The sequence below is a fragment of the Bos indicus genome, chromosome 6 (assembly GCF_029378745.1).
Source record: "Bos indicus isolate NIAB-ARS_2022 breed Sahiwal x Tharparkar chromosome 6, NIAB-ARS_B.indTharparkar_mat_pri_1.0, whole genome shotgun sequence".
NCBI classification, from domain to species: Eukaryota; Metazoa; Chordata; class Mammalia; order Artiodactyla; family Bovidae; genus Bos; species Bos indicus.
The window spans coordinates 26695509-26710448 of record NC_091765.1 but is presented as its reverse complement, the minus strand read 5'-3'; the positions used below and the strand labels follow the sequence as shown (position 1 = coordinate 26710448).

Here is a 14940-nt window from a genome sequence, read left to right as displayed (position 1 = left end):
TCATCCCTTCTCTCTTCCTTCAATGGCTGGGGCTTTCTGAAAAATTTCAGCATGGGAATGAGGGCCTACGCTCCTTGCACCTACTGAATTAGCATCCCCTGGCCTTTTCTCCTAGAGTTAAGCCCAGTTAGAGAATTATGCTTGGAAAAAGAAGCTTAGGTCTTTTGCATCAGGTGACACTGCTGCTGCTGCTAAGTCGCTTCAGTCGTGTCCAACTCTGTGCGACCCCATAGATGGCAGCCCACCAGGCTCCCCCGTCCCTGGGATTCTCCAGGCAAGAACACTGGAGTGGGTTGCCATTTCCTTCTCCAATGCATGAAAGTGAAAAGTGAAAGTGAAGTCGCTTAGTCGTGTCTGACTCTTTGCGACCCCATGGACTGCAGCCCACCAGGCTCCTCCGTCCATGGGATTCTCCAGGCAAGAACACTGGGAGTTCTGACCAAAATCCTACTTCTTCATCAGCAGGAAAGACATCCAGGGGAAATTCTGAATTACCTGTATCGCCAACTCAGTGTTCACCTTCACAACCTGAAAGAATGTGTTGGAAATACAGAGTAAAACAATGACTAAAATATACAGGACTTATGATACTACAAAAGCTAAATACATATGTTTACAGCCATCTAGGTATTTTCAAAACATCCAGATTTAACAGATTTTAGTAAAAAGTTTCTATTTCTCCCAGGTGCTAGGCCTAACACCAAGATCCAACAACAGAAACTCAACTTCCCAGTACAAAACACCAACATGAGACAGTCTGGTTTTGCTGAGAAAATGAAGAGTGAATCCAATTGGGTAAAGAAAGATGGGAACATTAATAACAAACAATCAACAGGAATTCATGGTCTGGTATCCATGATAAGACTTACATGCCATTCATTACAATGAAAAGAACACTGTGAACATTTGTTAGATCCTTTTTCCCTTTAGTTATTTTGGGAATGTACTTCTGTAGGCAGAACATTACAGAGAACAAAAAAATATATGTTACAGTGTAAGATTACTGTAACAGTTCTGAAAGAAGTCAAGAAACTCCCACCAAAATGAAATTATAGGCATAGAGGAAAATAAGAGTAATAATTGCTAATACCTATCGATCATTCCAAGCAGTTTATATATACTAACTCCTCTAAATCCTCACAACTATGAGATAGATGCTGGGTCTTAATATTACTACTAAAGATGCCATTTTGCAGATGAGGAGACATAACTGTAAGGTGAGTAAGTAGCCTAAGATCACAAGTCTGGGAATAAAACTGGGTAAAAATTCAGACACATTCAGAATCCAAACTCCTTACCACCAGACTGCTGCCTACCACCAGACCACCAGAATGCCCAACTCAGGGTAAACATTTTATCACTCTCTAATACTGGACCCTAAAAGAATTCTTCTAAAAGGTCAATGACTGTGGAATCTTCACAAGTGAAGGGGCTGGGCTATATTGATAGGACTGTACCTTAAAACAGGAAAACTGAGTTTTGGCATTAAATGCTTCAGAAGTGATTAGAACTACTCACTTGGCAGAATTAAGTTTTAAGGCTGCTTCAGGGAAATATTAACAGTTGGGGGAAATTTTTGTTGGAAGCAAAACATTATACTTTGAGAAATGCTTAAGTCAAGTATTCCTCTTTTATTAGGACGACTTAATTAAATACAAAGCATTAAAATAGCTGGCCTGAATATTTATTAGAGCACCAGCTGTTCCCTCCAGATTTTTAGAAATTCAAGATGAAGTGCCAAGTATAATTTAGAAAAAAAACAAATTCAACAAGTAGAAAGAGCCCTATGTCTTGCAATACTTATCCAAATAGTAAATAGTAGTTGGAAGAGCTATAGAACATTACTATGCCTTTTCAATGAGAAGAGCCAAAATGTTTGGCCAACCACTTCCTAACGCTATTTTGTTACTGAGGTTGGTGATTACATTACTTAAATATTATACCTTATATTTCATAATTAATGATTCTTTATGTACAGACAGATAATACCATAGTGCTAACCACAGAATGTGTATACCACTCTGGGTGTGTTTATGAGTGCTGATAACTATGCTCCAGTTGAACATCCCAGAGAAATCATTCAGATTTTAATTCAAAATTTTATTTCTTTCAGAGACTTACGGACTTAGGGAACGAACTTATGGTTGCTGGGGCTGGGGGCAGGGGGAGAATGAGAGGAAGGGATAGTTAGGGAGTCGGGGATGGGCATGTACACCCAGCTATGTTTAAAATGGATAACCAACAAGGACCTACTGTACAGCATATGGAACTCTGCTCAATGTTTATGGCAGCCTGGATGGGAGGGGAGTTTGGGAGAGAATGGATACATGTATATTACGGCTCAGTCCCTTCTCTGCTCACCCGAAACTACCACAACATTGTTAACTGGCTATACCCCAACATAAAATAAAAGTTTTTTTTTTTTTAATTTTATTTCTCTCAAAAGATTTCCACTTTAGGTGCCCAGCCATAATTGAACACCTAATTCTTATTTTTTTGTTTCAAAAGGGAGTAGATAAAAAGGAGTAAGTCAGAAAAAAATGAAAAAACGTGTTATGCACATTGCAACTTTTCTTTCTAAGGAAAACTGGAAGATATCTCCTGTTTGCTTTACTGTCAGCTCTTCATGACAGTGCTGCACACTTAGATACGAGAGAAGAAATGTCCCTGCTTGGCATGTCGGCAGAGGGAAGTCAACAAAACTGCCAAGGAAGAGCACCTTGGACAGGGAGGCAGGTTTGTGGAGAAGAGTAGCGTCTGCTGTCCTGCGTCTGTGGTTAGACCCAGTCCACTGCACTGAAGTCTGCGGGACCACGAAGGCGAAAGAAGAAAACGTCTGCTTCTTCGCTGTTCCTGTCCAACGAATAACTAGCTTCTACCCCTATACGATGCTAATTTTTAGCATAGTAATTGCAGCACAAGAGGTTCTCTCTAGCGGAGATGTTCTCCTTTTGTTTTTAGGGTTTTCAGGTTTAAAAATAAACTGGCATTTTTGGATTAATAAAAAAATTCCATGAGGGATAAAATAGGCCACATAATTTTTTTTCTCATAAGCGAAGAACACTAGCTGTGTGTGCTGGTGAAGTCAGTCACCCTCTGGTCAGAGCCCTATACCACCTACTCCCAGCTCCCCCAGCAACCCTTCAGAGAGTAATAGCAAGAGATGACACATCTTGCCAAGAAAAACAAGCTAGAGCTTCTCCACTTCAGCTGGACATCAAAATCACCTGCAGGGATTTTTAAAAATCCCCACTAATACCAGGGCCCCATCCTGGACCTACAGAATCAGATTCCCAGGTGGGAAGACTGAAATTTCCTAACAATTCACTGATTATGGTGCTGTGTCCATAAAGGGGTGAAATATCAACCAACCCTATAGAAAGTGAAAAGTGAAATGTGAGTCACTCAGTCGTGTTCCACTGTGAGACCCCAAGAATTGTAGCCCGCCAGGTTCCTCTGTCCAAGGGATTCTCTAAGCAAGAATACTGGAGTGGGTAGCCATTCCTTTCCCTAGGTGATCTTCCTGACCCAGGGATCAAACCTGGATTTCTTACATTGCAGGCAGATTCTTTACCATCTGAGACATCAGAGAAGCCCCTAATCAGGGAGAGGGACTTCCAATGCATGAAAATCCGTAAGAGAAAAACCTGTATGAGGAATAACTTTTTCTAAACATGCCTTGACCTTCAAGATTGAAATTTATCTGAAGGCTAGAATGCTGGTTTTCAATTGTGTGTTTAAGCAGTAGACCCCTTTTTCAAGCAAAACTCTTCATGGTATCTCAAAATACCAAACCTACTATCTGAGCTGCTCCAGGAGCAACAAAGGGCAGAAACCCTCCCACTCAGGCCCCATACACCTTAAGGAAGCCTACAGCTGCTAGAAGGAAGTGAAAACCACTGGGCCAGAATAAGACATTTAAATAGGATAAATATATAGTACTAAATCTAAATGCAAATAATTAACTGGAGGGTTAGGGCTTTTGATTAGCACTTAGCCTAGGGAGATGGGTTTAAAAGAAGTTCACTTGAAAAAGAGATGAAGGTTTCATTCCACTAGAAATTCAACTTGAGCCAACAATGTTCTCTGGCTGCCAGGAAAAGCATGTGCAGTTTAGCCTGCGTTAATAACTACTGTTTGTACCGAGAGAATGACCTTTTAGAAAGCACTTTCACGTGTATGGAGAAGGAAATGGCAACCCACTGCAGTATTCTTGCCTAGAGAATCCCATGGACAGAGGAGCCTGGCGGGCTACAGGCTATGGGGTCGCAAAGAGTCGGACACGACTAAGCAGCTAACACTTTGATGTGTATGATCTCATTTAATACTGGATAACAACTCTGTAAGCTATTGGAATTATTTTTGCTGTATTTTAGATGAGCAATGTGGAAGGCCAGGGTTTGATCCCTGGGTCAGGAAGATACTCTGGAGAAGGAAATGGCAACCCACTCCAGTATTCTTGCCTGGAGAATCCCATGGACAGAGGAGCCTGGTGGGCTACAGTCCATGGGGTCACAAAAGTCAAGACACGACTGAGCAACTGACACACTACTTACTTTAGATGAGCAACTGAGGCAATAATGTGTAAAAGTAGCTTACTCAAAGATGAATCCAGGCTCTACCTCCTAACCTAGAACTTAAGGGGGACTTCGAGAATAACAATCCACCATTCTCTGAATGGTAGGAACAGCGTCTGAAAAATATGTGTTCCATTCTGGTTGCTGCATTAATAGGACTACAGGCAGAGAACAATAATCAGAGCAAAGAGCAATCTGGAAATAGTATATGAAGAACACATGAAAAACCTAAGAGCCTCTAAAGATGGAAAGCAGAGGGTTTCGAAATTTGTAAATAATGAAGGTCTATGCAGAGGCAGATAAGTCTTATATCACACAAGAGTAACCCAGGCCCTTCCCCTTCTCCTTCCTGAAAAATTCAGTCTTAAAGCCATGAGAAGGGACAAAGGAAGATAGATAGGCCTTTGTGCAGGAACGGGTATGGAGAGAGATGTGAAAGACCAGAGCCAGGTCTCAGAGAAAGGTGTTCACAGTGGGATGCAGGTTGGAGCACCAACAGGTAAGGAGAGTAACCAGGTAAGGGTCATGGGCAGCAGTGGAAGACTGGCTACAGAAGGGGAGATTTAATCAAATGAGTAAATTGTTAAGAACGATGGGAGCCAGGATTCTCACTGTCAAAGAGGTAGTTACAAATATGGAAAAGAAAAAAACTAAAGTAAGCCCTGTGGTGTCAGACAGGGATTTGAGATACCAGCGTGAACTCATGGTTTTGAAAATATATAGCTAGATATAGAAACACAGATGTAAACCTGTGTTATGTGTGCATATGTGTATACACACATATTCCACAGTCCTGTCCATTAAAAGAGCCCAGAGGTGGTGATAGCCTCCAAGCAATGAGCATACTTAGCCACCAGATATTGGTTTCTACATATCATTCTCTAGGCAAAGGAACTAGGGCTCCTTGGAGAAATAACTGATACAAAACATGACACTAGTAAATTACAAAATGAGCTTGGAAGATCTTTTTCTGAAAGAAAGCAAAGATGCGTTCAAAGAATGATGGGAGTTAAAGGGCATAAAGACACTGCCACTGACTGCCAAGCCTGGGACCAACGGGAACATTAAAGTAAGTAACGAGAGTAACAGTTTAATTAAAACATACTGGAGGCAAAGAGACCAAAAGTTCTCACTGATGTTAATTAATTAATTGAAATTTTGATGAGGAATGGGCTATTTACATAATTTCACAATAACTTGCCACCAAAAGGGAAAAAAGTCACTTTATGATGGAGAAAGAGCAGGCAACACTTCAGTCAAGTGACCATCATCAGTAATGGAACAAACAGAAACAGACATCAGTGCCCCTTGATGGATGCAATGAGAGGAACTCAGTAATTATCCTGCCAGAGATGGACAGCCTGAATCTAACAATGAGAAAATGGCAGGCCAACCCCAATTAAGGGACATTGTACAAAATAGCTAATTTAAAATCTTCGAAAGTGTCAAAAATCTGACCAGTGAAAGATTGAAAAAGACTAAAAGACCCAACTATATACAATGTGTCTTCTGAACTGAATTCTTCTGCTTTAGAAGACAAGATTGAAATAACTGAGAAACTTGAATGAGGTTTAAGATTTAGATGGTGGTAATGTATCAGTGGTAAATTCCTGGCTTTGATGACTGCACTGTGATTATCTTGGAGAACATCCTAGTTTCAGGAAATATACACTGAAGTATTGGTGTGTTTGATAGCCATTTGCCGGCAACTTTTTCTCAAATGATTCAGGATAAAAACAGATAGTACCACTTGCAATTTCTCTGCAGGTGTGAGACTGTTTCAAAATAAAAATTTAACAACAGTAAATTAGGAAAATGGACACTCCAGGGGGAATGATTCCATCTAGTTTGCAGGAAAGATGAAACTCTCAAATGATTAAAGTGGTCCCAAAGAAATCCATCCTAAGGAGGGTTGGCCAGATGTTACAGGGAAAATGCCTCCCTGAATAGTAAAGAGGAGAGGAAGTCTATGTACTCTCCAATGATTTCGTAATTCATTCACTCAACAAACATTTATTAAACACCTACTGTGTTTCAGACAATATGCTAGACACTGAACTTATGAAAATAACTGAGAGTCCCTGCAATTGAAGCCTTTATAGTCTAATGAAGGATGATGATTTGGAAGTCTGAAGGTACCATTTTAAGATAGTCATCAGCATTACATATGGAAAGAAGCATGTGACTCAGGAACACTGTCTTTAATATTCCATTTTTCATTTATGAATTATCAACAGACTATACAATAGTTTATTATTCTATCATACTCTTTAACAACATTTTCATCCTAACTTTTCTGTGCTTGTGGGTGGTGTTAATTGAGGCATATGCAAAAACCTTATCACTTTTCAATTATGAACAGATGTAAATGATTTACTTGATGTTTTATTTTAGAGTAACAAGCATCTTCTAAAATAAGTTTAAAGTAAGAAGCTAGGGCTATAGTTATTGCTAGAGACTTAACACTTTAAAAGTGGACCCTGATGTGGTCACCACCTCAAAAGTCACTCCACGTCTCTGTTCTTCAATTTCTACATCTGTCACAAACATGTCATAATGTGCTTGTACGATGCTTTGAAATGTTTAGAAGAAAGACACCATAATTATAAAGCTCTGTTAAAATACAGGTTGCTTTCACGTTTGGCCAGAGACTAACTACTACTGTGGATGTATTAAGACAGAGTGATCTATCTAAATGAGCTCACCTTGGCAATTTTATGTTGGGTGAGACATTAGTTGGTTTTCCAACTCTTCCCCTTGGCTTCATTTCAACCTTCCAGGCATATCATCAAGCGAGAATGCTTTGCTGCCTTCTCACTGACCCAAGAGTGAGAGGCCAGACCAAGCAAGTCAGTAGTCAATTACTTCCCCCCCTGAAGTCTGCACACCCTTCTTACACTTTTCCCATTTGACACTTTCATAACCATATTTAGCTTTCTTCCTACCATCTCCCTGTAATTCAAAAGGCAATTTAGACTCCCATATGGTTGCCATCGAAGCTAACAGATGTCTAGCAAATTAAAACAAAAATTATGACTTATAAACTGCTGATGTATCATCATTCCAGAACATCTTACAATTTACAGTGAATCATAAGATAAGGCTTCCAACTTGATGCCCCCCACAAGGTTCTCTAAATCTCTCTTCTCTGGGAATTGAAGCCCTGTGGAAACAAATTAGATGCGACATTCTGCCATCAAACCTGGGTAAACCTACACTTAAAGATACAATGTAATATTTGCAAGCACATCAAGGAGAAATTTGGCCTCAAGGATCCATGGCTTTCTAATCTTTGTACAGCAAAGAGAAGAAAAATGACTTGGCTCTCCTAAGTCATTTAAGGCTTCCACTGATCCACAGTGCTCTTTTCAAATAAGTGATGACCTCATCTCCTTGGTAGATATCAAGAGGAGCATCATTACCTGGTAGTAATGACAAACTTCCAGGCTAAGGTATTCTAGAATTTCTATAGCCAGGATGGAAACAGTATGAAATCTGGAGACAATGACACAGGCCATATCTACCATTTGTTAAATATTGAGACAGTGTGCTCGGTAATATCTTATCCGATTGCATCCTCAAACCTACAACTCTACTGGATAATGTTGTGCTTAGTCACTCAGTCATGACTGATTCTTTGCGACCCCATGGACTGTAGTCTGCCAGGCTCCTCTGTCCATGGGGATTCTCCTGACAAGAATACTGGAGTGGGTTGCCATGCCCTCCAACAGGGATCTTCCCAACCCAGGGATCGAACTCAGGTCTCCTGCATCGCAGGCAGATTCTTTACCATCTGAGCCACCAGTGAAGCCCATTGCGTAATGTTACCTTTCCTTTAGAAACAAAAATGGCTCAGTGGTAAAGAATTCGCCAGCTAATGAGGGACATGCAAGCTCGATCCCTGGGCCAGGAAGACTCCCTAGAGAAGGAAATGGCAAACCACTCCACTATTCTTGCCTGGGAAATCCCATGGACAGTGGACCCTGACAGACTACAGTCCATGGGGTCACAAAACAGTCAGACACAGCTCAGCGACTAAACAAGGCTCAAGATTGTATTTCCCAAAGATGGCCACAACCCACACAACCTTGACACTCATCCGACAAAAGAGGAATTTGTCTCTTCACCTGCTCGAAACTGAGCAGGCTGCATGCATGCTTTAATCAGAGGAACAGATGAAAGTGACACTGGACCAGTTCAAGGAGTAGTCCACTGGCTGGACGCTGCTTCTTCCAGTCTTAGAGAAAGGAAGAAAACACGTTGAGGTGCTCTAGCCAACAACACTGGCTGAGCTCTCAGCTGCATCAACTGAGATGATGAGAGCCCAGTCATGGGGGGTGTTCCATCTTGGGTATCCCACCCCAGCGAGCCTTCAGTTAACTCCAGCCAGCTCCATCCCACTGCAACTGAAATGGACAGTTCCAAGTGCAAACTGCCCAGCAGAGCCTGGTCAAATCCCAGAACTGTCAGATATAATCAAGTTTTATCTTAAGCCACTAAGTTTTGAGGTTGTGTGTTAGATAGCAATAGATAACCAGAATACTGATATCAATTTGCTTGCCTAGTAACAGTTTTTAAGTATTAGAGTCAGAACCTAAAAAGGTCCAGAACAAAATATCTATTCATGCTGGGTGATGGGGTGTGGAGGTTCATTACCCAAAAGCTTTCTCTTCCCTCCCCTACCCCAGAGCAGTCCCAGGTTTTCCAAGAAATGCCCTAGTATGGCGACACCCTCCATAACACCAATTCCCTTCTGGCTTGAGTTCTTCCAATATAAAATAGGGTGAATAAGATTCCCCCACCACCTTGTGATAACTAATGAGAAAGGAATCTGTGCAAGATGTTGACTTTGTTACTCAGAATGCCATTATAAGCATTCTATAAAAGGATCCAGATTTTACACACGAAACTCTAACTCCAATAGTAAAAAATATATTTAATGACTCACAAGACTATATTTGAGATTCACAGTGGGGACACAAAAGTATGCATATGACACCAATAAGTGAATAAGCCAAGAAGAAATTAGGGAAAGATTTTTTCAAATGAAAGAATCCTTGAGGGAAAAATAAATAAATTAATAAAAGTTGATTTCAGACAAATCTCAGTGAGAGAAAGTCTATAATTTAATATGTCCCAATATATGCTATTTTCATTATATTTTTCCCCAGCATATTAGAGCTCAAAAGACCCATTCTTTTTTTCAGAACTAGAAAGAAACTTACAACTTGACTAACTCTTCGTTTTTTGTTTTATAAATTGGAGTATAGTTACTTTACAATCAGCTATATCTATATATATATCCCCTTTTTGGGGGGATTTTCTTCCCATTCAGGTCACCACAGAGCAATGAATAGAGCGCTCTGTGCAATACAGTAGGTTCTTATTGGTTATTATTTTATACATAGCAGTGCAGATGTCAATCCCAATCTCCCAATCTATCCCTCCTTGGTATCCGTATGTTTTCTCTCTACATCTGTGTCTCTATTTCTGCTTTGCAAATAAGTTCATCTATACCATCTTTCTCAGAGAAGGCAATGGCACCCCACTCCAGTTCTCTTGCCTGGCAAATCCCATGGACGGAGGAGCCTGGTGGGCTGCAGTCCATGGGGTCACTAAGAGTTGGACACGACTGAGAAACTTCACTTTCACTTTTCACTTTCATACATTGGAGAAGGAAATGGCAACCCACTCCAGTGTTCTTGCCTGGAGAATCCCAGGGACAGGGGAGCCTGGTGGGCTGCCGTCTCTGGGGTCACACAGAGTCGGACACGACTGAAGTGACTTAGCAGCAGTAGCAGCATACCATCTTTCTAGATTCCACATATATGCATTAATATACAATATCTGTTTTTGTCTTTCTGAATTATTCACTCTCTCTGACAGTCTCTGTGTCGATCCACATCTCTGCAAATGGTACAATTTCATTCCTTTTTATGGCTGAGTAATAATACTCCATTGCATATGTGTACCACATCTTCTTTAGCCATTCCTCTGTTGATGGACATTTAGGTTGCTTCCATGTCCTGACTATTGGATATAATGCTGCAAGAGACATGGAGCAAATGTATCTTTTCAAATTATGGTTTTCTCAAGGTATATGCCCAGGAGTGGGATTGCTGGGTCATACGGTTGTTCTATTTTAGTTTGTTAAGTAACCTCCATACTGTTCTCCATAGTGGCTGTAAATATATGGAGCGCCTCATGAATTTGCATGTCATCCTTGTGCGGGAGCCGTTCTCTGTAACCTTCTCTGTACTGTTCCAATTTTATTATATGTGCTGTCGGAGTGAGCACTAACTCTTCATTTTAACAGTTAAGAAGCTGAGGCCGGGGCAGTTAACTGAGTAGTGAAAAGTCAAACTGCTCATTACTAAGAGAACCAAACGCTTAGTGCTAGGGCTACCAAATTCTCAGTTTTTATTTTACCAGAACTTTATCTCAAAATGTCTACAATGTTTTAATTTTTTTTTCTAGAGTTTTGGTGTGGAAAATTAGGAAACCATGTTCTCTGTAATCAATGTCTTCATCATAACTGTGTAAGAGCCGCCCCAGTCTGCTGAATCCAGCAGTCACGATTAGGACGGCAACTGTAGAGAGCAGAGGTGTGAAACTTTACAGAATCAGGCCACCAGTCCCAACTCTTCAGTCACTAACATCTTAGTCTAAATTACTGTCATCAAATATCATGGCTACCTCATCACTCTAGAGACCGGGGTAATGCAAACTCAGAGATTCCATAATTCCCAAATAATTCCCCAAATTATGAGGTAACCTTGAAGCAGACAGCAGGATAGCAAAAGTATGAGGGGGTATATGAGTGGAAGGCTTTAGGTGCAGTGAGGAGGGACAAGGTGTGTAGACAAACAGCAGAGTCAGAGAAGGGTCCTTGTAACAGAGGTATCTACATAACAGTTCTGCCTGGGACAGATGCTTTAGTTCCACAGCGCTGTGTCTCTTTTCAGGCTTCCCATAAAACTCCTCCCAAGAGATGAAGACCTTCAAAATCAGACACAATGTGACTTTCTTTTGGAACTCTCCATGCAAGCACTCTGCAATTCTTTGCAGCTCTCTACAATTCCAGAGGTTTTGCTACAACCTAAGCCACAGAAAACACTAAATGTGCCTCTGTACACACTACAAAATTGCACCAAACTGTCAGGGAACAGGCCCAGATCCCTTTATTTCTTTTCCACCTCCTGCTATGAAACCGCAGAGAAAGCCCCTGGGTGCTTTTTGTTGCCTGGTAGCTGAAATGTTCAGATTTTGGAAGTGTTCAAGTAAAATCAAGAGGCTTGAACTCACCACCCCAAGAAGATCCAGTCCCAATTCGGTAGTCCCTGACTCTCAAAGTCATGAAAGTTTCAAGTTCAGATAAAATCAAAATGCCTCACCCAGGAATGTGACTTTTAAATATGTCCAACAAGGGTTGAAAAAAAGGAAGCAAGGAAAGAAAATAATTTCTTCTTCCCACATTTGTAGCAGTGTTTGACTATGTGGAGGCAGGGGGGTGACTGCTAACAGGAATCATGTTCAACCTCTGGCAAAAAGTGGCTTGCGAATGACTGGATCTGATATTTATTCATGTGTCGCCACCCCATTATCAGTCCTGAGGCCAGATGACATGCTGACACAGAGAGTGGTCTCCAATCACTCTCATTCCCTTTTGCAAAACATGCAAGAGCAATGCAAGACACTCCTGGAGAAAACAGAGAATAAAAATAAAATAGCCTAGTAAATGCGTGGTGGGAAGAAAACAATATAAAGAGCTGTATTGACAACTCTTCTCATCAATGTATATGTTCAAACAAATGGCCAAAACTAAAGGGGAATCAAAATAAATACACCCCATGTTCAGACTGCTGTGGATTATCATTGATCCCACCACCACCACTGGATTATTGTTGACCTCACACTGAATCCACACTAAACAGCAACTTGAAGAACACCCCCCCCCTCCACCCCAACCAGCCACCATCTTTACTTTCCATGGGGGGAATGGTGGGGGCCAAGGGAGTGCCCGATAAGGAAGAGGATGGAATGGGATGGGATGGAGAAGAAAAAGAACAAGGTCTTTGAAGCAACGTTTCCCCTTGTCCTAGTGAACTCTTTGTCTGGTTGCTGAACATATTTGTGAAATCAAAGATGAGAATCCAAACAAAACAAAAGAGTAGGCATCCCAGCCTAATTACAATAGGTGCCCAGCATATTGTGGTGCCAGCGGAGCATGGATGAACCTTTCATTCAAGCATTTGCTCTCCCTGTATCCCCACAAAACATGTCTCGTACGCCTTCTCCTCTGCATCTCTCCAAGGTTTCCCCCAAAACGGCCCGCTCTATGTGTCACTCCTCAGAAAAGCAGGTCGTGAGGTGCGAACACACTAAAACATATGTTGATGGTGACTTGTTATTATCCTGACAATAATACAGACAGAGAAATAAACACCTCCGCCCCGCACACCCACTGGTCAGTCCATTATGCAAAAGGAGCGCTTTCCCGATGAAGACGAAGAGAAGAGCGTGCAGGAAGGGATATTTACGTGCACATTACAGAACCATATACTGCCGCATCTGCATCCTACACAAAGCCCGAGATGGTGCAAGAAGATACACGCTGAGCATGGCACAGACTGGCCGCGGCAACACGGAGCCAAGCCCTCGTCCAATCAGATCCCCGTCAGAGGTGGACCTCAGGGTCGACTCTGCCCGATTAGCCTTCCCTATTATGACACCACGCTCTGCCCAACATCCATACTCCACCGGGAGCAAATCTCATTCGAGTGGTTGCTCATTTCTCCAACTGCCGAACCCTTTCTTTCATCTGCATCTACGTTATTCGTCCCTTAAAAAACAATCTCAAGGCCTGGGTGCCCTCTTTCCGGCTCCGTTTTTCTTTTTTACCTTTTCGCGTTCCTAGAAAGGATTAAATGTTTATTTCTCCAACGCGCAGGCTGAAAGGGCGGAAGGCAAACGCCTCTGCGAGCTCCGACAAGCGCCCGAGGGGCTGCGAAAAGTAAAGGCTGAGAGCAACGTGCGCGAAATCATCGCGAATCGATCAGCCACAATAGTTGAAATCCCAGAAGCGCTCCAACTTACCCAAAATATGACATTGAAGCCAAATATGAAATACTTGATGCAACAACTGACTTCAGGACCCTTGTAATGCTTCCCGGACATCCTCTGGGTTCATGAAGACACTTGCCCCGGCAGCCCGAGTTTGGAGCCCCGGAGCACCGTTGCTCGGAGCAGCCGGCGGGAAGCTGGGGATCGGGGACGCCGCTCGGAGCCGCGGCGCGGCGGCCAACCAGGGCTGAGCAGCGCAGGGACCGAGCAGCGGAGAGTGGCTCCCGCACCTCCAGCCCTTGGCGCGCGCCGAGGCCGCCGGAGCCGGGGTGGCCGCGAGCGGGCAGGGAAGCACGCTGCAAGCCCCGAGCTTCGCTGAGGCTGGCCCCCAGCACAAGGCGAGCTCCCAAGCCCGTCCGCCGGACGTTGGTCAGCCTCCGGGTTTCGGGCAAACGCGACCGCCGCGGATGCTGGTGGAGACGCTACTCGCCCGCCTGCCCGCTCGCGCGCTCCCTCCCACCCCCTCGCTCCGCCCGCCGATCGCTCCGCCCGCCCGGCAGGCTGCTCCTTCGCCCGCGCCGCCCTCAGCTCCGCCCGCCTCCGGCCTCCCGAGCCTCCGTGAGGTGCGCGCGCGCACGGGCTCGGGTGCTCCCGGGCGGCGGGAGGCACAACGTAGCCGCGCCGCCCCCTTCTTCCAGCGCTCTCCGCTCCTCCCGCTCGCTTCATCCCCGCCCCTTCTCAGGCCATCCAGGAGCGCCGCGGACCCCCGAGCACTGCGGGTAGGTAGGGAGGATGGCAGGCCGAAGGGAGGTGTAAGGATGCCCGGAGAGCGCGCCTATTGGGAGCAGCCTTGGAGGAGTGACTGGGGTTGATGGTCCCCCTCTGCCACCGGCCCAGCAGACAGCTTCTGGAGGGACCAGGGGGAAAGGATCGCTTCGGGGTGAGAGGGCTGGTTGAGTTGGGATCCTCAGGACGAATCATTCCCCCTGCGCCCCACTGCAGGACGAGCATCCTGGGTGTAGCCTCACTCACACCCCCTGCTCCACCACCTGGTTTTGTAGCAAGAAAAGACGCGGGGCCACTGAGGCGGAGAGGAAAGAGGTCATAGACTTTGCTGGGAGCAAAGGGGAAGGATAAGGTGTTAGGGAAGGCGGGGAAGAGACGGGAAATGGGAGCGAATCCGGAGGATTGCATAGGAAAGTCCCCTGAATTCCCCTGAATGTGGCTCCAACTCAGCCTCCCCACCTGCGAGAGAGAGAGGCTTATCCTGGAGACGGGGACGAGGTAGGACAGATGGCCC

At 43.8% G+C, this 14940-nt stretch overlaps 1 protein-coding gene and 1 non-coding gene across 3 annotated transcripts in view; both read right to left on the bottom strand.

Moving 5' to 3' along the window:
* The window catches only part of TSPAN5 (tetraspanin 5), a 180502-nt gene extending 166345 nt beyond the window's left edge, over window positions 1-14157 (bottom strand). Inside the window, exon 1 of one of the 2 annotated variants that reach the window (XM_070791174.1) lies at window positions 13674-14157. In XM_070791174.1, coding sequence (XP_070647275.1) covers window positions 13674-13754 — 81 coding nt within the window. In that variant the 5' untranslated portion in view covers window positions 13755-14157. The remainder of the gene's footprint in view (window positions 1-13673) is intronic. The other variant, XM_019962417.2, reaches the window with a different exon arrangement.
* On the bottom strand, window positions 10764-10874 carry LOC139183764 (U6 spliceosomal RNA). The gene has a single exon (XR_011567381.1). It is a non-coding gene; the product is annotated as a U6 spliceosomal RNA (small nuclear RNA).
* Window positions 14158-14940: the final 783 nt, after the last annotated feature.